This window comes from Quercus lobata, chromosome 9 (genome assembly GCF_001633185.2).
Source record: "Quercus lobata isolate SW786 chromosome 9, ValleyOak3.0 Primary Assembly, whole genome shotgun sequence".
Classification (NCBI taxonomy): Eukaryota; Viridiplantae; Streptophyta; class Magnoliopsida; order Fagales; family Fagaceae; genus Quercus; species Quercus lobata.
This window is the reverse complement of record NC_044912.1, coordinates 12246554-12272071: the sequence shown is the minus strand read 5'-3', so window position 1 is coordinate 12272071 and position 25518 is coordinate 12246554. Positions and strand designations below refer to the sequence as shown.

Here is a 25518-nt window from a genome sequence, read left to right as displayed (position 1 = left end):
TTGTAGTAGAAGACAACATTCAATGAATCTAGATTATTCCAAAGAGAAGAAAAAGAAAGTGATAAGATGATGCGCTTTTTTTTCTTTCTTTTATTACATGTGGTAAACACTAGATTCCGTGCCACGCCATGGTTAAGGTCAAATTCAACTCATTGCTGCTTCGTCGACCCAACGAGTTTGGTTAATGCAACACCAAACAACCCACTCTCTTTCCTGCAGCTTTGGCTTCATCTTTCATAGCAAGTTTTCGTTGTCTTCTTAGTACAAGTAGGCATAACTAGAAGAAGTTGATTTACATATTCAAACTTACTCTCTCAATCACATAGATATACATATTATGAATGATTCAAATCTGCCATGGAGACTTACTGGTTTTTATGGCTGACCGGAGGAACACCGAAAACAAGAATCTTGGGAATACTTGCGATATCTGCAATTAAGAGGGTCTCTCCCATGGGTATGTATTGGGGATTATAATGCAATACTAAATTTTGATGAGAAGCAAGGTCAAATCCCTAAACCCAATCGTTGCATGGAAGAATTTCAGAGTGTTCTACTCTATTGTGGTTTAGTTGATCTCGGATTTCAAGGAAATAATTTCACATGGAGGAATGGACGGCATGGAGATGCTTTTATTCAAGAAAGATTGGATCGAGCTTGTGCTACAATTGAATGGAGAGAGCTATTTCCACGTAGTAGAGTAGTCCATCTTCAAGCTTCATACTCAGATCATGACCCTATAATGCTCACAACTTAGGTTGATGTACATGCAGCTCGCAGGAAAAAGATCCCTAAATGGTTTAAAGAAAAATGGGCATCTCACTTGGATTGTGAAGCAGTTATTTTGGAAAGTTGGAATGGTGAAATATCCATGGATAGTCCAATGTACAGATTGTTCGAAAAAATTAAGAAGTACAAGATGGCATTGGTGGGGTGGAGTAGAAACATGGGCAATTCAAAGACAAAACTTGATGTGAAAAAAACAGAATTAGAGAGACTTAGCATTAAATAGTGCTGAAAATATTGATGCCATCAAGAATATAAAGGAAGAGATTAATGCCTTACTATTTCACGAAGAGGTCTTTCGGAGGCAGAGGTCTAGATCAATTTGGTTACCTCCTGGGGATAAGAATACCAAGTATTTTCATCAGAGAGCAAGTTAGAGGTATGGATGAATTTGGCCGATGGTGCACTTTTGAAAGTGATATTGTACGGGAGGCTGAGAATTATTTTCAGAATCTATTCACCTCTGCTAGTTCGAATGCTATGGAACCTGTATTGGACATGGTAGATAAAGTGGTCACCCTTGACATGAACAACACGCTTCTTCTACCTTACACATCAAATGAGGTCAAACAGGCTTTATTCCACACGCATCCTTCCAAATCACCTGGACTTGATGGTATGCCCCCTTTCTTTTTCCAAAAATACTGGCATATAATTGGTAGAGATGTAACTGATGCAGTGTTATTTGTTCTTAATTTTGGCCACATGCTACATAAGATAAACTATACCCATATTGTTTTTATACCAAAAAAAATTACCCTAAAAATGTCTCTGATTATCGCCCTATTAGCCTTAGCAATGTTGTATCTAGAATTGTTTCCAAAGTTTTAGCCAATCGGCTTAAAACTATTCTGCCTAATGTTATATATGATTCACAGAGTGCTTTTGTTCCAAATCGGTTAATTACTGATAACACTACTGTAGCGTTTGAAGTATTACACAAAAGAATGGGAAAGAAAGGGCAAATGGATGTTAGATTGGATATCAGCAAGGCTTATGATCGTGTTGAATGGGATTTCCTTCGACAAATTATGCTGAAATTGGGCATTGATGCTAGATGGGTCAACCTAGCAATGGAGACAGTTTGTACTGCATCATACTCTGTGCTTATAAATGGAGAACCTCAAGGGTACATCTCTCCATCTCGGGGTGTTAGACAAGGAGATCTATTATCCCCATGCCTGTTTCTTTTATGTGCAGAAGGTCTCTCTTCATTGATTATAAAGGCAATGTAATCACAAAGCTTGCATTGGTGTTTTATCATGTGCAAATGGAGTATGTATCTCTCACCTTTTATTTGCTAATGATAGATTTATTTTCTGCCAAGCAACTAGGGAGGAATGTCAACATATCATGAATCTGCTTGGGTGTTATGAATCGGCTTTAGGCCAAGCCATAAATAGACAGAAAACATCTATCTTTTTTAGTAGAAACACAAAAGCTAAAGTTAAGTAGGATATACAGAATTTGTTGGGTGGAAGAATTATGGAGAATTGTGAGAAATATCTAGGGTTACCTATGATTGGGGGGAAATCAAAAGTAAACACCTTTAAGGATCTTAGAGAGAAGATTACAAAAAGAGTGTTAGGATGGAAGGAAAAATATATTTCCAAAGTAGAACGTGAACTCCTAATCAAAACAGTTGCACAAGCTATTCCCACATACTCCATGAGTATTTTCAAAATCCCGAAGGCTCTTTGTGATTCTATAAATTCTATTTTGGCAAAATATTGGTGGGGTCAGACCAAAGATGAGAAGAAAATTCACTGGATCAATTGGAAGAAATTATGTACTTCAAAGGATAGAGGAGGTGTGAGATTTAGAGATATCCAAGCTTTTAATTTAGTCATGCTCACTAAACATGCTTGAAGGTTGGTTCACGATACCCACTCTTTATTCTATCGAGTGTATAAATCAAGATATTTCCCAAAATTTTCTTTTATGGATGCAGAGGTGGGTAGCAACTCATTTTTTGTTTGGCGAAGCCTATTGGCAGCAAGGGATGTCATCTTTGAAGGTTCAAAATGGAAGGTGGGAGATGGGAGCCGTATAAAAGTTTCCACTCACAAATGGTTGTCACATAGACCAATTTTCCCAGGGGAAGATCGACCAAATTTGTATGTGAAGGAATTGATTGATAGTGTCTCTGGGCAGTGGGATAGGGAGAAAATTTTTGATCTTTTTGCTCACAAGACACGTATAGAGATTCTGCAAATTCCTTTGTCAAGTGTATTAGTACGTGATAAGTTGGTTTGGAAGGAGAATCAGTCCCAAACTTTCACTGTCAAATCTGTATTTCAGATTGCCCAGCGGTTAAAGAATCAGTCACGGGTTGAATATTCGAGAGTGGGATCTCAGCGTAAAATTTGGAAAAAATCTGGTCTTTGAATGTACCCCCAAAGGTCCGAACATTTATTTGGTGAGCATGTTCAAATATCCTTCCTACTAGAGCCAATTTACATCATCGACAGATACATATCGATCTGCGGTGTGAATGTTGCTGCCAGAAAACTGAGTCAGTTGCTCATATTTTGTGGGAATGCCCATTTGCAAGGAATGTGTGGGCTTTATGTAGAGGAAGGATCCAAAAACTGTCTATAACAATGTTCAGGAGTTTTTTTGGTTGTTCTGCTACTTGATAGATAAACTTCCACAATTGGATCTAGAAAAATGGGCTGTCACTGTGTGGGCTATATGGAATGCTAGAAACAAATTTTATTTTGAGAGATTCCAAGTACAACCCAAGTATATACATGATGGAGCTATCGGTTTATTGGAGGAGTATCAGAGGCTGACTGCTGCACAGAGGTTGGCTGCTGTAAGTATGCTCTTCAAGGTTGTTGCATAAATATGCTACTAATGAAAAGAGGTTACAGGTACATCCCAAGTCTATACATGATGGAGCTACCTAGTCTATTGGAGGAGTATCAGAGGCTGGCTGCTGCACAAAAGATGCCTACTGCACAGACATGCTGTTCATGGGTGCTGCATAAATATACTACTAATGCTTGCTGCATAAATATGCTACTAATGCTTGCTGCATAAATATGCTATTCATGATGTTTTTCTTTTAATTGTTTTTCAGCACATGACTATTTATAACCTTGGATGACTTCTCTTTCCTTGTCTTTGTAATTGCAATTTCCCTGGATTGTGTCAGGATACTGTTTTTTGTTTTGTTTGTATACTTCTATATTAATAAATTTCTATCTTTTATCTCCAAAAAAAAAAAAAAATAGCAATCTTTTGTGAACCATCGCGCCTTTGAGTCTTAGGATATGTTTATTTAGGGTAAAAAGTAAAAACAAGGTGGATAGTAAATAGAGAAAAGAAAATGAGTAACGGGTGTGTTTGATTAGAAAGTGAGAAGGGAGCTGGGATGCACGGACGCGGCATCTAGCCTAGCGCACCCGCGTCCGACGCGGCGACGCGGGAGGGACGCCGCAGACCGCGCGTCCGTGCCGCGTCGTGCCGCGTCCCGCCACGTGGCAGCTCCTGAATCGGGCCGACGCGGCTGAAATCGGCGCCGACGCGGCCCAAATCGGGCCGACTCCCTTCAGAGTTCAGACCCTCCCTCACCTGAGATCACCTCTCTCCCTCGTCGGCCACCGCACTCCTCAGCTCAGTCAAATCTCTGATAATATCTGCTGTTGTCCTTGTCGGTGTTGTCGTCCGCTGCTGCCTCCATTTGATGACCAGCGATCGGATCTCTCTAAACCGGTGGAAGACTCGCTTTTTCTCACTGTGTTGCTTTCCCTTTTTTTTTTCTTTTTTTTTTTTGGCTGAGATGATCTCTTTGTTTGAACTTTATTGAAGTCTTTCTCCGTTGGGTTAAAGATGGAAAGTAATATATGCTTATTAAAAAACGCCAGACCTCGTGTATCACCACAGACCACATAAATTGATATATTTATTAATTATTATATTTAGTTTTTATCTTTATTGATATTATATTAGTGTATTACAGACTATACAGTACCACCACTGCTACTACAGTACTACGACTTTAAGAATAATATTTTATTGCTAGATTTAAATTTGATAGTGGTTTTTTTTTTTATACGAAAAATTTGACAGTGGTAGTTTTTTTTTTTTTTGGTAGTTTTGTGAATCAAGTATATTAATGTGTTTTTTAAGAATATTTTAATAATAAAAATATATAGAAAATATAAATAAAAATATTTTTAATAATTTTTTAATCGCCGAGTCCCGCATCCGCACCCGCACCCTTACCCGAGTCTCAAAACGCACCCGTGCTTCATAGGAAGGGAGAGAAAATTGGTGGGATTTGAAAGTTTTTTCTCTGGCCCACACAAATTTAATCCTCCCAATTCGAGAGGAAAACTGGAAAGAAAATGCTTGCTCATACTTTGGACAAAATTGCCCCATCTAGCGTTCATATATTATGAATTTTTCTATCCTTTCCTCTTTGGCCTTTGGTCTTTGCTTTTGTCTTTTTCTATTTCTAAGTTCATTCGTTTTTTTTTTTTTTTTTTTTTTTTTTTTTTTTTTTTTTTTTTTTCTTTTTTTTTTTTTTTTTTTCTTTTCTTACATGCTTTTATTATTTTTTTTTATTTTCCTCAATGCTTAGTTGGTTTTTTTTTTTTTTAATAAAAAAGTTTTAGGTTCTTCGACTTAAAAAAAAAGTGGAAGTACAATATACCATACAAATTTTTAATTAAAAAAATGAGTACTTTTTTTGTTTTATTTAATAAGGACATAATTGTAAATTTATACAAATTTTATTTTCCATCCTCTCAACCAAATAAAAGAGTTTTCCATTTTTCCACTTTTCCATCCTGCAAACTAAACACGCACGAGGGAAAATTAAACATTTTCTATATTCCTATTTTTCTACCCCCTCTAACCAAATGGATCCTTAGAGTTGTGGGCTAAATCAGTAGTGACAGGTTACATTATTGCTCTGGTGTGTAGTGGCAAGTCCAACTACTGCTAGGGCAGTCACACACCATGCACAAGTAGGATTTAAATAGGTGGGGGACAATGACAACATGCACGAGCCTTCCTTTTATGAATTGCAATATAGCACAAAAACTAATTAAATTTGTGTAATCATTTTACAAATTGATGAATATAGGGAGTACCACACTCAATCAATATTGTGAAAATATTATGCTTAGACTTATAAATTAACTAATGTTTGAAGTGGTAAAAAAATTTAAATTAACCAATATTTGAAGTGGTAGAAAATTTAAACATGGTATATTGGATTTGGTGAAACATAAATTCGAACTTTGAGAGTGGGATAAAAGATTTTTAAATAAATCATAGTAACAGTCCCTTAAAAGTTAAACCCACAATACTCGCCAATCAACCCATCAAACCTACAAGGGGATTTAAAAAAAAAAGAAAAAAAGAAAAAAGAGAAAAAAAAACTTTTTTGGGTAAAATACAAAGGGGATGTTAATGTTTGCTACACACCGTGTCTTACTTTTCCCTTATTACAAACCACCTAACTATCTAAGCGACATAAATGATAAATCGTACCAATTCATAATACTATAAATATCATTCATTTGGTGGTTTCATCTCCTTAGAACCCAAGTATGATACATGATATATGTATATGGTTCCGAGGCCAACTTTATATCTAGATTGTCACTATGGCCTATGGGAGACAGTCTATCGTTCTAATAGGTGAACTTTGGGCTTATTTTGTACCTAAGTTTTGTCCATTAAAGACTCATGTTTATTATGAAAGACGTTCGATGGAAAAATATTTTCATTGGGGTTTGGACTATTTCTATGAGTCATTTGGACATAGATACCATTTGATAGTGGTACAAATTCTTTTCAATGCCTTTAGGATGTTTTGTGTTGTGTTTGTTACGCAGGAATTCATGATGAGAATTGATAATTTATGAGAATTCATAAAAAAATGGTTTTTATTTATTTAATTATTCTCGAGAATTACAAATTTACAATACCTATCAACAATTCAAAAATACCTATCAACAATTTAAAATTTCAATTTCAATTAAACACTTGAATTTTAACTCGCTCCCACGTTCTAGTTAATAAATGTCAATTCTCACTTATATTTATTCAGATTTTAGAATTCTTGATATGACACTTGGAATAAGTTTTTCATTGCATTTTTTTTCCTAAACTAATTACATTTATCAAGTTATTATTATTTTTAATGAAGTTTACTTTTCACTCAATAAGATGTTTATCAATGTTTACTATAATCTATAACTATTAATTTAGGGAGAAAATGTGGAAAAATAATCTAAGTGTTATTAGTAATTCTCATAAATACCAGGTCACGATAATTAAATATAAGTGTTATATAATTAATTCATTAAAGACTAAATTAGTTTATAAAATTATCAATATATATCCTCTTTTTTATTTTTATTATATATATATCAGAAAACAGAATAATAACCTCTTCTTTTTGTTTAAAAGAAAATCTCCTCTTTAGTTCACAATTTTTGAAATGTGTACAAGGAATTGGTTGCTCATTACTTTTATATAAATTTACTTTTTTTTTTTACATCAATCACAATCAATTGTATGAAAATGTTGTGCTTTTTTTTTTTTTTTTTTTTTTTTTTAACATTTATCTTTTTTGTTAGAATTATTGTCCGGCAAATGGCTGATGCCGCGCGACTTCATATCGGACGTTACAAACACAATCCAGGGCAAATTTTTTGGGTAGAAAATATACGTGCACAACTTTTTGTGGTGCAACCAACTTTTGTCACAAATGACGCTCATTTGTTATTAAAACTTTTGTTTAGTCACAACTCACAATCATGTGCAGCTGGCCCTGTCCAATTAGGTACGTAGTAAATGTCGTTGAAAAGAACCTTAAATCACTCTCAATCAGTAATATACTAACACAGCCTACCGCTTTGGTCAATGAACAAATGAAGCATGCCTACCGCTTTGGTCAATGAACAAATAAAGCATGTAATTACCGTTTGGAAAGAGCTTAAGTAGTTTAAGTACTGATTCTTCGACGAATGGAAAATAATGGAAAGAAAATTGTAGTGTCAACCATGTGCACGTGTGTGGTGTCTCAATTGCTTTTCTTTTGTTTCTTCACAACTACAATCACATGAAACAATCAAAGTATCAAACAACATGTGGATCTCCAGTTTTGGAATTGGTATCTCATACGCTAGGCGCATGAGACCATCCTCTCACAAGCAGGTGGGCCCCACACGTGTGGGGTCTACTTGCATGTGAGAGGCAGGTCTCAAGATTTTTCGCCAATTTGTTCTTTCTTGGCAAGTAGGTTTTTTTTTTTTTTTTTTTTTTTTTTTTTTTCTTTTTTGATCCACTAATATATCATATATAATAGTATATTATATTATATATAATAATAAAGGAAAATACTATGATGGGTAAATATAATAATAATTAATATATTATGTTATATATAATGTTATTTTATTAATTTCAATTATTAATAGTTAATATTTTCTTCTTTTTTAATGAGTACAAAGAAATTATATTTTATATATTATGTACTAAGGACATAATAGTAAATTTATATAAACTACATTTTCTATCCTCTTACTTTTTTTTTTTTTTTACAACCAAATAAATTTTCATCTCTCTACTTTTTCATCCCTCCAACCAAACACACATTGAGAAAAAGCTAAATCTTTCATATTTTAATACTTTTCTATCATTCCACCTTTTTCTACCATTCTACTTTTCAATACTCCCAATCAAATTTACCCTAATGATATATGTAGTATTAGGTAGTTTACTTGCTATCGTTGCACGTACTATGAAATTGATTAGTCCACATACGATATAATTAAAAAAAAAAAAAAAATCAAGCATGAACTTTATTGGTTATTCTAACTCAGCTACCAGTCTAGGAATCTTTGATCCAGACCTTTGGTAATATAAATACCACTTTATAAGATATACTTTTCCCCTACTCTATAAGATAGGCCTCAAGGATCAGCAATCTTTCATTTAAATTGAATAGACACACATTGTCACACACACGCGCGCACACACACAATACTCAAACAGCCATGGAAGCAATAGTTCTGTACCCAATACCAGCCATAGGCCACTTGATTTCCATGGTAGAGCTAGGCAAACTAATACTCACACACCACCCTTCACTCACCATTCACATACTCATCTGCCCTGCACCTTACAACGCTGATTCCACAGCTCCATACATATCCTCTGTCTCTTCCACCACTCCTTCCATCACTTTTCACAATCTCCCCAGTGTTACTCTCCCTCCCACCGCTTCTTCTCACCATGAAACTCTCATCTTTGAGCTCATTCGCCTCAACAATCCCAATGTCCACCAATCTCTCCTATCTATCTCCAAAACCCACAACGTCAAAGCTCTCATCATGGACTTCTTTTGCTCCTGTACTCTCTCTGTTGCTTCCAATCTCAACCTCCCTGGCTATTTCTTTTTCACTTCAGGCGCTGCTGCTCTCAGCTATTTTCTATACCACCCCATCGTTCACAAAAACACCACAAAAAGTTTGAAAGACCTTAACACCCTCCTTTTCATTCCTGGAGTAGCCCCAATACCATCTTCAGATATGCCAAAACCATTTCTTGACCGTAACGATAAGGCCTATGAGTTCGTTTTAGACTGCACAATCACCATGGCTAAGTCTGCAGGAATAATTTCCAACACCTTTGAATCATTGGAACCAAAAGCTATTCAAGCAGTATCAGAGGGGCTATGCGTACCAGACGGTCCAACCCCACCTATTTACTGCATAGGACCATTGATAGCAAAAAATAACGAAAGAAGTGGGACTCAAAATGAAGGTGAAGCCGTGCCCGAGTGTTTGTCCTGGCTTGACACGCAACCGAGTCAAAGTGTTGTGTTTTTATGCTTCGGAAGCTTGGGTTTGTTCTCTATAGAACAACTAAAGGAGATAGCTTTAGGATTGGAAAATAGTGACCAAAGGTTCTTATGGGTGGTACGAAATCCTCCGAGTGAGAAACATGGCTTGGCTGTGTCAGCTCAACGTGACCCAGATTTAGATTCTTTGCTTCCGGAAGGTTTTTTGGACCGTACCAAAGAGAGAGGCTTCGTAGTGAAGTCATGGGCACCACAAATGGCTGTGTTGAATCACGACTCGGTGGGTGGGTTTGTGACTCATTGTGGATGGAACTCGGTGTTGGAAGCTGTGTGTGCGGGGGTGCCAATGGTGGCGTGGCCTCTTTACGCTGAGCAAAGGTTCAACAGGGTGGTGTTGGTGGAAGATTTGAAGATTGCTTTGTCGATGGACGAGTCAGAGGATGGGTTTGTGAGTGCAACAGAGGTGGAGAAGCGAGTTAGAGAGTTGATGGACTCGGAAAGTGGTAACTGGATAAGGGAACGAACACTTGCAATGAAAGATGGAGCTGAGGCTGCACTGAGTGAGGGCGGGTCATCTAGCGTTGCATTGACCAAACTCGTTGAGTCGTGGAAGTGACAGACAGTGAGTTCAAATCCAACCTCGTTCATGTCGTGGGAAATGATCTAGCCTTTTACTACGTGTAATAAAACTATAATGCCGTGTAAATATTTTTTGGAAATGCTATTTTTGGGAAAGGAAAATATTTCCAAGTGTTTGGTTGCATTCCAAAAAATGTTTTGGAAAATATTTTATGGTGTTTGGTTGTGTTACTGAAAATAATATAGAAAACACATTTTCTTCTTGTTCCTCACATTTTCTCAGCTTTCAAACAAATATGTAATACCATTTCTCAATAGATAAATACAGAAACAAAACCCAACGAAAAAAAATTCATCAAATCCGGTCAAATTCATCAAAACCCAACCATTTCTCAATTGCGATCTCAGTGCGATCGGTGTGATTGGTGCCGTCTCAGTGCGATCCTGGGGTGCAATCTCAGCGAAGTCGAATGCGTGATTTGGGCTCTGGGTTCGCCGGCGAAGTCGAAGGGTGCGATCTAGATGCGATTCGAAGTCGAAGTCGAAGTCGAAGGGTGCGAAGTCGAAGGGCTTTGGGTTCACTGGCGAAGTCGAAGGTTGCGATCTGGGTGCGATTCGAAGTCGAAGTCGAACGGCGAAGTCGAAGGGTGCGATTCAAAGTTGAAGTCAAAGGGCTTTGGGCTCTGGTTCGATCTCTCTGGCCAGAGCTTGGTTGGCCGGAGGGGTGTGCTCTCTCCCTCTCTCTTCTTCCTCTCTCTCTCTTTGCGCGCGGGCGCGATCTCACTCTCACTCAGCTCTCTCTTTGTTTTTTGGAAAATGATATTTGAAGGTAAAATAAAAAAGGAAATCATTTTACACCCCAACACACGGTCAACTGAAAAGCATTTCCAGAAAATTTATTTTCCATGCACAACCAAACACCCACATTTACGGAAAAGTATTTCCAGAAGTGATTTTCACCCAAAACAAACACAGCCTAAAAGAACAAGAAAAAAGCACGTCATTTTTTATCTTCTTTCTATTTCTTCCTTTTGGAATGGTCATGGTTTGTTTATTAAAAAAAAAAGAAAAGAAAAAAGAATGTTGTCTTTTACTACAATTTCGCCCACACTTTTTTTTTTTTGTTGAGAAACCAGACCTAGGGGCCAAGTAAAATTTCAAAGAAAGAAAATTACAAAACATCCCTTGTAACAAGGGGAGCTAGATCGTCAGGTATAGAGCCCAACCAAACCTGTAACTCGTTACCTGATTTAGAATGTCTAGCAAGAAAATGAGCAACCGAGTTGCTTTGACGCTTAACATGGGGTAAACATACAAATCCGAAATTCAGAAGCTAAAACAAGAGAGTCTTGTAAAACATGTCCATACTCAGGCTGAGGCATCTCTTTGGCTAGCAGAGCTTTTATAATTTGTTCTGCATCTCCTTTGAACACAGTATCCATTAAATTCAGCTCCTTTGCAAAATTCAAAGCCCTTCGGCATGCTAAAGCTTCAACCATAGTTGCTGAAATTGTAATTGGAATCCGCTCAATCAAACCAGCTCTCCACGTGTGTGAATCTTGATCTATAATATCACAAACCCTTTCATCCAAAGCCAGCCCTGTGACTGGAAATAGGACTTTGGCACTTGAAATTTGGGGCAGCCATCTATCACCTCGAATCTGGATATATTCACCATTTCCAACTCTCCACACCCTTCCCAATTTGATAACATGTTTAGCATTAATGATACTCCTCCACTTATAAGATCCTTTATTCAAGTTCGCACACTCCATGATAGAACAATTTGGGAAAAACTTCGCCTTGAAAACTTTATGAAATAGACTCTCTTCATTATTAGCTAGGCGCTAGGTTTGCTTAGCCAAAAGCAAATCATTAAAATTCCCTAGTTCTATAAACCCCATACCTCCCTCACATTTAGGCTGACACATCTTCTCCCTGCCAAACCAATGAATTTTCCTTTGCTCACCTCTATATCCCCACCAAAACTTCCTAATGAGGGTCTCAATATCATTAATAAGCTCTTTTGGTAACTTGAAATAGGACACGATATAAAGTGGGGATTGCTTGGATAACTGCCTTGACAATAATTTCACAACCCGCTTATGATAATAACTTCTCCTTCCAACCCTTCAATTTTTTTCCATATTCTCTCCTTTATAAGACTAAAAGACTTCTTCTTCACTAGTCCAACCAGGGAAGGCAGATTGAGGTAATACTAATAACTTTGGGTTGTCAGAATACCCAAGAAATTAGTGATAACATCCTGGGTATGTGGTTGAGTGTTAGAGTTGAAGAAAACGTTTGTCTTTCCTCTATTAATGGACTGACCTGTAGCTTGTTCATAAAGATAAAGGAGAGATTGAATCTTCACACACTCGGAGACTGTAACTCTACAAAAGACCAAACTGTCATTAGCAAACAACAAGTGGGAAATTCTAGGACCTGCTGGGCACAAAGACACTCCCCTAATTTCACCACCACTCTCAGCTTGTTTGAATAAAACATTTAGACCTTTTGTCACCAATAAAACCAAATAAGGCGATAATAGGTCACCTTGTTGGGGTTATCAAACCATGAGGTTGACCATTAAGCATAACCAAGTATGTAACAGACCTGATACACATAGAAATCAGATTTATCCACCTTCGGCTAAATCCCATCTTCTCCATAATCCTCTCCAAGTAAACCCATTCAACGCGATCATAGGGCTTACTCATATCAAGTTTCAAGGCCATGTAACCCATCTTTCCTGTTCTTCTTTCTTTTAGGTAATGCAGCGTCTCGTGAGCAATAAGGATATTTTCTGTGATTAGTCTTTCTGACATGCTATCAACTTATACAGAACATTACTTAGACTAATGGGCCTGTACTTGGAGACTTTTCTAGGACTCTGAATTTTTGGAATCGAGGTAATGAAAGTGTGGTTAAGGTTGGTAGGGATAGTACTTGTATTTAGGACTGATAACACCACTTCTGTGACTTCCCGACCAATTTTTCCCCAAAACTACTTATAGAAGAGTGGTGGAAGGCCATCCTGCCCTGGAGCTGTATTCGCATCCATTTGCTTAAGAGCAAGCTGCACCTCTGCCTCTACATAAGGCTTAAGCAACTCATCATTCATATCGGCTGATACCCTTGTCTCAACCACATTTAACATAGGGTCCAACTGTGTGGGATTTGGCGAAGTAAATAAAGAGGAATAGTACCTTGTAAGTAATGCCCCAATCTGATCTTCCCCTTCCGCCCAGCTACCCTGCTCATTCTCTAATCTCGAAATGAAATTCCTTTTATTCCTCTCCATTGCATAGCAATGGAAGTATTTAATGTTTTGGTCCTCATACTTGAGCCAATCATTTTTTGTTCGTTGATGCCACATAACTTCCTTATTGTCCATCAATTTCTGGATTTCATCAGTGAGTGCTTTAACCCGAATATGCCCCCTTCCACCCATTGATTCACCTTCTGCCTTCAACAATTGTTTTCTCTTTCATGCTAGTTCAATGCGAATATTGCCAAAGATGGATTTATCCTAGAGTTTCAACTGATTTTGGCAATCAGCTACCTTTGTTAGCACTTTACCCATAGCATCCCCCTCCAAGCACCTATCCCATGCCGAATGGACCACATCTTCGCATCGGGGTCATCTTTAAGCCACATGGCTTCAAACCGAAAAGGTTTCTGAGCTGGATAAAAACGCGTATTAACAACATTAGAGGCTAACCATAAAGGCTTACGATCAGAAGACAAACCTTGCAAGTGGTGAAGATGACTTGAAGGGAATTTCAGGATCCAATCAGCTGAGGCAAGAGCTCTGTCTAACCGAACCCATATAAGATCACCATCGAAAGCTTGTTGCACCAAGTAAATGGCAAACCTATATAACCCAAGTCCTTTAACCCGTAGAAATCTTGACAATCTCTGAAGTCCTGCATTTGTTTTTCAGGCTGAATAGCTCCTCCTGATTTCTCTTCGACTTTGGCGATCTCATTAAAATCGTTGATACACACCCACTGTAAGTTAAACTGAGATGCAAGATGGCAAAGCACTGACCAAGAATCTTCCTTGTTGGCCACTTTAGGAGCTCCGTAGAATCCCATGAAGCAATTTCGCCCACACATGAGTAGCAATATATACTACAATGATTAATTAACTTTTTTTTTTTTACTATGATTGCACCCACATTGTCTTTGTTTTTAATTTTTTTTCTTTTGAATATTGAGCGCCTGTTTTTGTTATTAAATAGTGGGTCATGTTAATGGTTGCCTTAAGATTAGTTGTTAATAAATCATATTAGAAGAGTTATGACATTATATTTATGAAAAATATAAAAAAAAAAAAACTTTAAAAAAAAATTAATTACTATGTTGTTTTTCTATAAAATATTTTTAAAAAATGATTAATAAACTAATGCCCTTACACCCATTCGTTAATATTTCCATTTTCTTAATTAATAATATTTTCATTGACAAATGGGTTGAGCTTAGCCATGACCAGCATGGGTTTAAACGTGGTTGAGAGAAGAGCTTGTTAAATCCAAAATCATGCCATAAGATTGCACAGGTTATCTATATTTGGGGTAAATGTATATTTTTTCAGCCAATAATTTTAGAATGAACTTTCCCTAATTTCCATCTCTAATAAAAGACTAAATCTGAGCAACCTCATCATATTTTAGTCAAATTTAATCATTTTTGTTACTTTAACTAATCTATTATTCACACACAACTACATCAGGCTCAACCAAAAGATCTGCAAACTGCAGATCTTCCATCTCTAGCTCGAATCCATGATCTCCGAGCGTAACCCACCCCCACCACCATCAATGAACAGATCATCTCAAACCTGGGATGTTGTTGAAAGCCATAGCCCACAACGTTATTTTTCTTTTCTGCGGACGAGAGAGAGAACAAATAAAAAAATGATTCTAGTCTGGTTTGGCGATGAACAATCCTTAATAATTCGGGCGAGGTACTGTTCAAAAGCTACATTTTCTTGTTATTGTGTGGAGCCTGATGTGGAGCATCTGGCAAAATTAGAAGCAAAAGTAATCCAGAAAATGTTAGCCTTCATTAATAAAAAAATAAAATAAAAATTATGCAATAAAAAAACAAAAAAAATCAATTCATAACTAATAGCAAAAAATTCAAAAGATTAATCTAATTACATAAAGTTTAAACATGTAGAATTCTCCTATATTGACCTAGATGAACTTGTAATATGAACTGAGGAAGACCAGCTTAGATTGGTTTCTCTTTGTTTTGTTGTTTGTTTTCATTAGTAATAAAAGTGACGCTGTTCTAAGAAAAAACACCTATACTTGAAGTAGAAGGAGCTTTTGGGGAGGTACAATAGACCTCTGAACCCACAGTTACAGATCTTCCAAGTTCCAACCATGCACATATAATTGTTTGAATCCCAGACCCCTCTGTCCTTAAATGGTGGAAAATGAACATTTTTGAATGATGAAACTGTAGAATTCTTGTTCTAGCTGTTACTGATTAAACCATCAATTTTGGTGGGGGAGGCCAACTAATATTTCATACAGGTGGTAACCTTGCATATACATACAGTCCACGCATTGCTGGCTCATGAGTTAACCAAACAATCCTTGTACCGTACCTCTCACTCACTAACTGCCCATCAGTGAGTTTCGTGAAATATTTATAACCAGAAATAATGAGTGAAATTTTTAGATTGAAATCATAACGAGCAGTTGAGTGCAACTAATATTTCATACAAGTGGTAACCTTGGATATACATACAGTCCACGCATTGCTGGCTCATGAGTTAACCAAGCAATCCTTGTACCGTACCTCTCACTCATTACCTGCCCATCAGTGAGTTTGGTGGAATATTTATAACAAGAAATAATGACCGAAATTTTTAGATCGAAAACATAACGAGCTGTTGAGTGCAAGTTCTTAATTATATGGCTAGGTGGAGAATTTAGTGTTTTACTTTTGTAGAGAAGTTATAGATATGCTAAAAATGTAGTTAGAATTCTAGGAAATATTTGTACTGATAGAAGAATAGAGTATTGCAGCACAACTCTTTCTTTTTTATTTTTCCGATGTTCCATAGCTTTCATTTACACATAACATCTATTTATAAATGTATTAAGTCAGCTAGATTACTACACAACTTCCTGCTAGAGTACTACACAACATACTTCTAGAGTTTGATGGAAATTACTTCTTGAATGACACCTAGTATGAGAGGTGTCTTTCTTCAATTTTATTTTGCTGACTATTATTTCTTCACTTGCTAGATTGTTGACACCTAGTTAATACTTAGAGCATCCACGGCCCAAATGGTATATTGTATATGTTGAGATATTTTACCATCACAACTTTCAAATGTTGCTCCAATCCGATTTGCAAAATGTGCCAATTGTAAAAAATTTTACAATATTGCTACAGTACCATCTTATTTGTAGGATGGTATTATAGCAACATTGTATAATTAAAAATTATTATAGGGTATTCTTTGGCTTGCCCTCTCCCCCATTAGAACAGTTCCTGAGGAAAGTGATAGACCCATCTTTTATACTCCTCTGCATGCGGGCAGCTCGTTCAAACAGTTGAGGGAATGTTCGGAAATCTCTTAGCACCATCGCTTCCTTGATGGGCCCATGCTGGTTATCGATAACCATTTGTACTGCATCTTCCTCTTGCTCTCTGATTCTTCTCATTACCTTCACTCTACGCTAAACTCTCATCAACCCAATGGAAACGCAACGCAAGCAGTCATCATCCTCTTTGTCTCTTTGATCGGCATGGTGGCGCGGTTGAGTTGGAGGTTAGCGTGGTGGGTTTCTAGATCGGCAAGATCTGCGGTGGTGGTTCTCTGCGGTTTTCCTTCTTTGTCAACTCTCTCTCTCTCTCTTTCATTTTTCTTTCTCCGCATGGGTCAACAAAATCAACTTCCTTCAAGCTTCCTAGAGGGGAATCTGCTTCCTTCTAGCTTCAACAAAATCGAGCTTCCTAGCGGCGAATTGAGTAATTCGGTTTTCATAAATTTTTGTTGTGTTTGTAGGTGAAGATTGTGTGGCTTTGCAGTGGTTAGCAATGGAGATCGCAATGGGTTAGTGTTGGTTGCGTGGATTGTGTGGGTCAAGTGGGTTGTGATCTGTGTGAGAGTGGGTTTTAGATTGGTGGGAGGTGGTGGGTTGATTTCAATAGGTGTGATTTTGGTGGGCAAAAGCGTGGTCAGTGGATGCAGCGGCATGGGTCTGGTGGCACAACAGCTTGGGCAGTAGGTGCAGTGGCGTGGGTTTGCTAGTGATGGCTTCGATGGGTTTGAATGGGTTTAACAAAGGTTTGAATCGGAGCTCTGATGGCTCCAATAGTGATTTATTTATTTTTTAAATGGGGTTGACCGTGGGTTTTTTTTTTATTTTATTTTATTTTTTTTTTTAGTGTTGACAGTAGATTATGGGTTGCCGATGGTGGTGGTGGTATCAGGTGTGTGTAGTGTAGCGGTGGTGGTGATTGTGGTTCTTGAACAGAAAGAAACTGAGAGAAAGAATAAATAATGTGTGGTATTGTAAATGATGGTGATTGTGGGATATATTATTTTGTTGTGTAGAAATATTATTTTAATGAGTAGAATAGGAAAATAAAAGTTAGGATGCTGGGAGTATTGTAAAATTGTATTGTATAATTGATAAAGTGACTGTTTGAGATGGTAAAATAAGATATGATAGAATTTCCAGTTGGAGATGCTCTACTGCCAAATGCCGAATGTAAGCATTTTTTAGCATTTAAGACCAAAATCTCCACTCCATCAGAAATTGTAAAAGCCAAGTATTGCAAAAAAAATTGCAATACTGTTACAGTGCAATTCTACATGTAGAATTGCACTGTAGCTGAATGGTAAACTCTCATATTATTATTTAATTTTCTCTTTCCTACTTTTTATTAAATGCATTGTAGTTAATGTATTGTATTATAGATGATGGTGATTTTAGAATATATTATTTTATTGTGTAGAAATGTTATTTTAATATGTTGTATTGAACAATAAAAATTGGGATGCTGAAATATTATAAAATGATATTGTATAATTGATAAAGTAATTTTTTAGGATGGTAAAGTAGAATAAGATGGCATTTTGAGATGTGAATGCTCTCAGTGACCCACTTGATAATTACAAATTACATTTTAACACGAGCTTCACTGCTATGTACTCCGGGCAGTTATAAAAAGAAACCCCATTGAAGCTCCTTATGATCATCTCCATTAGTATTGAACTTAGAAACTGGCAAACACTCCCATACTAATATTTCGACAGCTATGGAAGCAATAGTTCTGTACCCAACACCAGCCATTGACCACTTGATTCCCATTGTGGAGCTAGGCAAACTAATACACACATACCACCCTTTACTCACCATCCACATACTCATTGCCCCTGCACCCTACAATGCTGGTTCCACATCTCCATACATAGCCTCTGTCTCTGCCACTAATCCCTACATGACCTTTCACAGTCTCCCAAGTGTTACTCTTCCTCCCCCCACCTCTCTCCACCATGAAACTCTTATCTTTGAGCTCATACGCCTCAACAATCCCTATGTCCACCAATCTCTCCTTTTTATATCCAAAACCTACAACATCCAAGCGCTCATCATAGATTTTTTCTGCTTTAATGCTCTTTCTGTTGCAGCCAAACTCAACATCCCCGCCTACCACTTCTCCACTTCTGGCGCCGCTGCACTTAATTTTAAACTATATCTCCCCACCATTCACAAAAACACCACCATGAATTTCAAAGACCTCAACACCCTCCTTAACATTCCTGGACTACCACCATTATTACCATCTTCGGATTTGGCAAAACTATTAGGCGACCGTAATGACAAGGCTTACGAGTGCTTTCTAGACGGCACTATCAGCTTGATTAAGTCAGCAGGAATAATTGTGAACACGTTTGAATCGTTGGAACCAAAAGCTATTCAGGCAGTATCAAATGGCCTATGTGTCCCGGACGGTCCCACGCCACGTGTTTACCACATAGGACCATTGATAGCAACTTACAATGTAAGAAGTGATCACAATGAAGGTGAAGCCATGCCTGAGTGCTTAACGTGGCTTGACTCGCAGCCCAGTCAAACTGTTGTGTTTTTATGCTTTGGAAGTTTGGGTTTGTTCTCAATAGAACAGTTGAATGAAATAGCTTTAGGGTTGGAGAGGAGTGGCCAAAGGTTCTTGTGGGTGGTACGAAATCCACCTAGTAAGAAACATAGCTTGGCTATCTCAGTTCAGACTGACCCAGATTTAGATTCTTTGCTTCCAGAGGGTTTTTTGGACCGTACCAAGGAGAGGGGCTTAGTAGTGAAGTCATGGGCACCACAACTGGCTGTGTTGAATCATGACTCGGTGGGTGGGTTTGTGACTCATTGTGGATGGAACTCGGTGTTGGAAGCTGTGAGTGCGGGTGTGCCAATGGTGGCATGGCCTCTTTATGCAGAGCAAAGGTTCAATAGAGTGGTGTTGGTGGAAGATGTGAAGATTACTTTGTCGATGAACGAATCGGAGGATGGGTTTGTGAGTGCAACAGAAGTTGAGAAGCGAGTTAGAGAGTTGATGGACTCGGAAAGTGGTAACAAGATCAGGGAACGAACACTTGCTATGAAAGATGGAGCTAAGGCTGCACTGAGTGAGGGAGGGTCATCTCATGTTGCATTAACCAAACTTGTTGAGTCGTGGAAGCGGCAATGAGTTGAATCTGTGCGGAACTTAATCTAGCCTTTACTACGTGTAATTAAAGAACAAAAAAACCACATCATTTTATCATTTTCTTATTGGTAAAACTTATTGGAAGAATGATTAAATAATAAATATTATTGACAGTTTTTTTATGTTTCTCATAAATAAGATGTTCAATTTTTTTTTATTATGATTAATTAACAATTACTTTAAGGGCATCTGTTAATATAATCCAAACTTATTATATACAGTGAATGCATGTAAGTGTCAAATAACACCGATTTTCAACACTATTAAACATTTGTATGGATACACTAAAGTGTGTTATAAACACTACTCTTTTTCTTTTTCTTGCTTTTGGAGTGGTGCACAAAAGATTATTTAAAGCTGTGCGAGCCAATACAATCATTCGCGCCATCACAATATTGTTTCATTAACTTCAAATTTCATTTTGGAATATTACGTAAAAGTAATTAACTAGGAAACCAACTATATACCATTGGCAAGTTTTATATCTCTAGTTTCTAACGCATCAAATGTTGTGCAATTTGGAGATTTCTAGAGGGAGCTATGATCATTTATTTCAAATTGATTCGGGTAAAATCAAAATGTACTTGGAAAACAAAGGATATTTAAGGACATTTGTTAACATAACTTAAACTTATTATATACAGTGAATGCATACAAGTGTCAAATAACACTGATTTTTAATGTTATTAAACACTTGTATGGATGCAGTAAAGTGTGTTACAAATACTAACTACTCTTTTTCTTTTTCTTGCTTTTGGAGTGGTGCACAAAAGATTATTTAAAGCTGTGCCAGCAAATACAATCATTTGCGCCATCACAATAATGTTTCATTAACTTCAAATTTCATTTTGAAATACTACGTAAAGGTAATTAACTAGGAAACCAACCATATACCATTGGCAAGTTTTATATCTCTAGTTTCTAACGCATCAAATGTTGTGCAATTTGGAGATTTCTAGAGGGAGCTATGATCATTTATTTCAAACTAATTCGGGTAAAATCAAAATGTACTTGGAAAACAAAGGATATTGAATTCTCTTCTAGCTTGGCAGTGACTCCCACACTCACCTCCCCCTCTCACTCTCTCTCTAACTATTGTTTTCTTTAATGGAAAATGCTAACGAGTACCCTTAGGGTACTGATTAAGAATCCAGTCAAAGAAAGTTTTTATGAGAAAAGAAAAAAAAAAAATTAATGTTGTGAAAATATTGTGCTTAGACTTATAAATTAACCAATGTTTGAAATGGTAAAATAATTAAACATAGTATATTGGAGTATATTGGATCCGGTGAAACATAAATCGGAACTGTTGAGAGTGAGACAAAAGATTTTTAAATCATGGCAACTGTCAAACCCATCCTACAAGGGGATTTTTTTTCCCCTTTCTTTTCTTTTTTTGGTAAAACACAAGGATTGTTATATCCTATTCACTTTTTGTTTTACACTATTTCCTTTTTAATATAAATTAGTCGCAAATCCGTGCGATGCACGGGAAAGCTATTGATAACTTCCCTAATATGAAAAAAAATATCAATATCATGGTATAATTTATATACCAAACTAAAAAAATCTATCACTTACAAAGTAATAAAATCTATCACATGTACTGAGATATTGTGATAACTAAGAGCTTGAGATCATATTTAAAAAATATATAACTGAAATAAGTACACTCCAATACGATTAATAACACAAATATAGTTAACTTCATACTCATTCATTCAAATATCTTTCATATATTATATTAATCATTCTTGATGTCCAAGATATATCTAAATTCTAACATTGCCAGTAAACAAAGATGCTAGACCTTAATGGGATTGAAAATTCAACATAATGCCAATTTACACAATTGCTAAAATCATCACTTTCCACTATTGAGAGAGAGAGAGAGAGAGAGAGAGAGAGAGAGAGGTGGCTATTGTGATGAATCTTTTAAGAAGAATCTACCCTTTACATTTCTTTTGATGTAAGCGACCCACAACAAAATAGATGTACCACGTTCAAAGCATGCAAAGGAGGCCACTTGCCATTATTCTATCACCAAAGTGGAATTTGGCCGGTAGCTTCGAAAAGAATTTGATTTGCAAAGGAGGCCACCTACCATTATTCGGGTCTCTTTCAAAGACAGAAACCGGTCAAGAGCATTTATGAATATAATAAGTCTAAAGGATAATTTAGTGATATAACAATAGGGGAAGTGGCAGCATAAATAACATCTAAATGCATCTTATAGGGAGTAATAATTAGCATAGTAGCTCCTTTTGAAATTTGGATCAAACATATCTTTGCAACTCTCCAAAACATTTTAAATCATAACCATATCATTGAAAAAATTATAACACTATAGTTCATTGCTTTGTTAAATCTCTACCTAAAAAAATATCAACCAAAACCTATAAAGTAATCCACAATTGACAAATTAACAAATCAAAACTCATTCTTTTTTTGATAGGTAATCAAAGATTTATTGCACAAAAAAGGATATCATGTTCACAACAGTGAAAACTCTGAACATTGACAAAGCAAAACTCACAGTTTGCCAACGTATCTAAAAAACCCCTTCACAATGTCATCAAATATAAATCTAATGTCTATGCCCAATGGAGTGTATAAGAATTAGGGAGATGTTGTGGCAAAGGTAATCCCAGCCTATAAAGATTGTTAGTATCAGAGAGAAACAAAATGTTGTAAGCCTTCTATAAACTTGCCAAGGATCTTTGGTCTTAGGAGCTTTTTGTTATAAATTTTTACTTGTAGCTTGGTATTAACATCATCCACTTAAGATCCTTTGATGTGATTGTATGTAATCATGGTAGGCACAAAATTGGCATCATTGTATTAGTAACAATTTCGTGTTCAAACTAATCCACAACAAGATTGAGCAAATGAAGAATTCAGAGGACAGAATCTTATGTGAGTAGACTTTAGCTAAAAGTTCCTGTTTCATATTAGTTTGTACATCCATGAGATAAATTTGTTATCATGCACAATGCAGATGAAGAGAGAAGACATTCTATCAAGGTTTCTGCAAGTGACAGAAACTGATCCAACATACTTAAGAGATATAATTCTTCACTTCATCATAGTTGGAAAAGACACAACAGCAATCACAATTGCTTGGTTTATTTACATGGTCTGCAAGCATCCTGCTGTGCAGTCGAAAATTGCAAAAGAAGTGAAGGAACCCACTGCATGTCTTTTCTTCATTATTTCCTCTTTAAGACCAACATGTACCATGTGTGTGGTTCCAGAGTAAGGGTTCACCAAAATTTTTCAATATCTAGAATCACAATATTCTTCCTTTTACTGCAAAGTAACACTGCATATTCATTGGTTGTTAACCAATAAGGACATGTACATTGCCACCATTAGTTTCCCAAATGTCTGAGAGCAGCTTCCTAGTAGGTTCCCACTTATTTGACATGATTCCCTCAAATGTAATTCTAAACCTTAAATTTCCTTGCTTACAGGATGCAGAGATATGCTTTTCTGATGATACTCTACCAGATGGATACAGTGTGAACAAAGGAGATATAGTGGCTTACCAACCTTATGCAATGGGTAGGATGAAATTCATATGGGGTGATGAAACTGAGGAATTCAGACCAGAGAGATGGCTCAATGAAGAAGGAATATTCCAGCCCGAGAGCCCTTTCAAGTTCACAGCCTTCCAGGTTAGTGTTGGGACATATTGCATTTCTACTTTTTCATGCTTTAGGCTTTAATTTTTGTGGCTAACATTGAATTGTCTTTGAAGTAACGTAAACACGTACCTATACAAATTTATTGCAAAATTACATATATACAATTTTCCTTTGATGCAAAGTCACCTCTAGTGTAGAAAGTTAAAGTCTGTTGTCTTCTTGTTGGAGAAACCAAATTAAATTTCTACTGGTTTACAGGCGGGGCCACAAATTTGTGTAGGAAAAGAGTTTGCCTATAGGCAAATGAAGATCTTTTCGGCTGTCCTGTTAGGCTGTTTCGAGTTCAAAGTGGCTAACGAAAATAGAACTGTCAATTACAGAACAATAATTAATCTTCACATAGATGGAGGTCTCGAAATTGGAGCCTTCCACAAGTGTGGAAAGTAGCATGGTATCTTATGAGTGTGGAAATAAATACCATCTAACATTTATATAGATTCTTTTTATTCAAAATATTCCTTGTTTAATGGAAATTCTCTATTGCCAGAGTCCCTAAAAGGGAAAAGGTGTATTGTAATGTACAAAGAATGATGTAAGACTTTTTATGTGATTATATATCCTATGATCAATGAGTCTAAGCTTGCCATTATAAATAAAGAACTGTACAAATTATCAAGGCACTCTATTTCTAGAACAATTAGGTAAACAACCATTTCACCATATTCTACCCCCAATTAACAGGTTGAGTGAAAATAATAAACATATAGGTAACATCTCTTTTTAAATTAAATACCTTAGAAACAAAGATCTACCAAGCAGCTATCTAAATTTGAATGCTTGAAACAGCTGAAACTAAAACTCTTTTCAATTCTCAATACATCTGTTTGGTTGCATTGAACTAAAACAGAATAACGCCGAATCACTGGCTTCAAATAATTGTTCAACATCTATAGTTTTGCATGTAACTACAAATAATAAAAAAATTATTTTTATTTAAATCTTGCTTGATTAAAATCTTATATTTCTCAATAAGTGGTTACCCACTGAAACGATGTGGGTTTGAAAGAGTTAGACTAAGGTAAGACATTAGTCTTTATAGGTTGGGATTACCTTTGCCACAACATCAACAAAAATACACAAAAACCAGAATTTTGGTAGGCTAGGATTCCAAGACTGAGACTTAAAATCCAGAATTCCAACAACAAAAACACACAAAAACCTCTCTATCTAACAGATCAAAAAATAGAAAATCAAAATTTTTGTATATAATATCAATTTTTTTTTTTTTTTTTTTTTTTTTTATAGAGCTGGGTTTTGATCGCATACCATTGCCGAGAAGACATTGTCTCAGATGAGAGTGGAGACAAAGGAGAAGGATTTACGTCTTGGGTTTTCAGTTTTGGGGTTTCCTGCGTATTCTCTTGCAGACTCCAATCGTGTTTCTAGGTTGAGTTTATATTTGTGTTTGTGTTTATCGGGTTTTTTTTTTTTTTTTTTTTTTTTTTTTTCAAAGATAAATATAAGGTTTTGTTTTTGAGTGAAAATAGTTTTTTTTTTCAAAGATAAGTATAAGGTTTTTTTTTTTTTGAGTGAAAAGAGTTTTTAATATTTTTATTTTTTAAATATTATTGTGCTGATGTGAAAAATTGTGGGAGATTTAAAGGCTTTGGTTATATATATATATATATATATATATATTTATATTTATATATATTATTTACTCTTCATGGGTGATGGACGTAAGTCCATCTTTAGGGAATCTTACCCCCTTTGTAGTTGCTTCATCAATTCATCTTCCGCCTCTATATATATACACGAGCCTTTGCTCCCATTGTAATGTACTGAGGAAATTGGAGAGACACTAAGAGTAAAAAAGAGATATATGTATATTAGTTTTATAAATAATATGTTGTGGTGGATGACCACTAAATAA

At 36.3% G+C, this 25518-nt stretch overlaps 3 protein-coding genes across 3 annotated transcripts; all 3 read left to right on the top strand.

The window, feature by feature from the left end:
* The first annotated feature begins 8732 nt into the window (after nt 1-8732).
* LOC115959383 (UDP-glycosyltransferase 88A1-like) lies at nt 8733-10311 on the top strand. Its single transcript, XM_031077745.1, has one exon. The coding sequence runs from the start codon at nt 8811-8813 to the stop codon at nt 10230-10232; it is 1422 nt and encodes a 473-aa protein (XP_030933605.1). The 5' UTR covers nt 8733-8810; the 3' UTR covers nt 10233-10311.
* Nucleotides 10312-18449: 8138 nt separating this feature from the next.
* On the top strand, nt 18450-20046 carry LOC115960688 (UDP-glycosyltransferase 88A1-like). Its single transcript, XM_031079661.1, has one exon. The coding sequence runs from the start codon at nt 18493-18495 to the stop codon at nt 19918-19920; it is 1428 nt and encodes a 475-aa protein (XP_030935521.1). The 5' UTR covers nt 18450-18492; the 3' UTR covers nt 19921-20046.
* A 2495-nt stretch (nt 20047-22541) lies between these two features.
* LOC115961230 (cytochrome P450 704C1-like) lies at nt 22542-24032 on the top strand. Its single transcript, XM_031080243.1, has 6 exons — nt 22542-22579; nt 22699-22702; nt 22758-22843; nt 22927-23180; nt 23314-23615; nt 23844-24032. Exons 1-6 carry the CDS (start codon nt 22542-22544, stop codon nt 24030-24032), a joined length of 873 nt encoding a protein of 290 aa, XP_030936103.1.
* Nucleotides 24033-25518: the final 1486 nt, after the last annotated feature.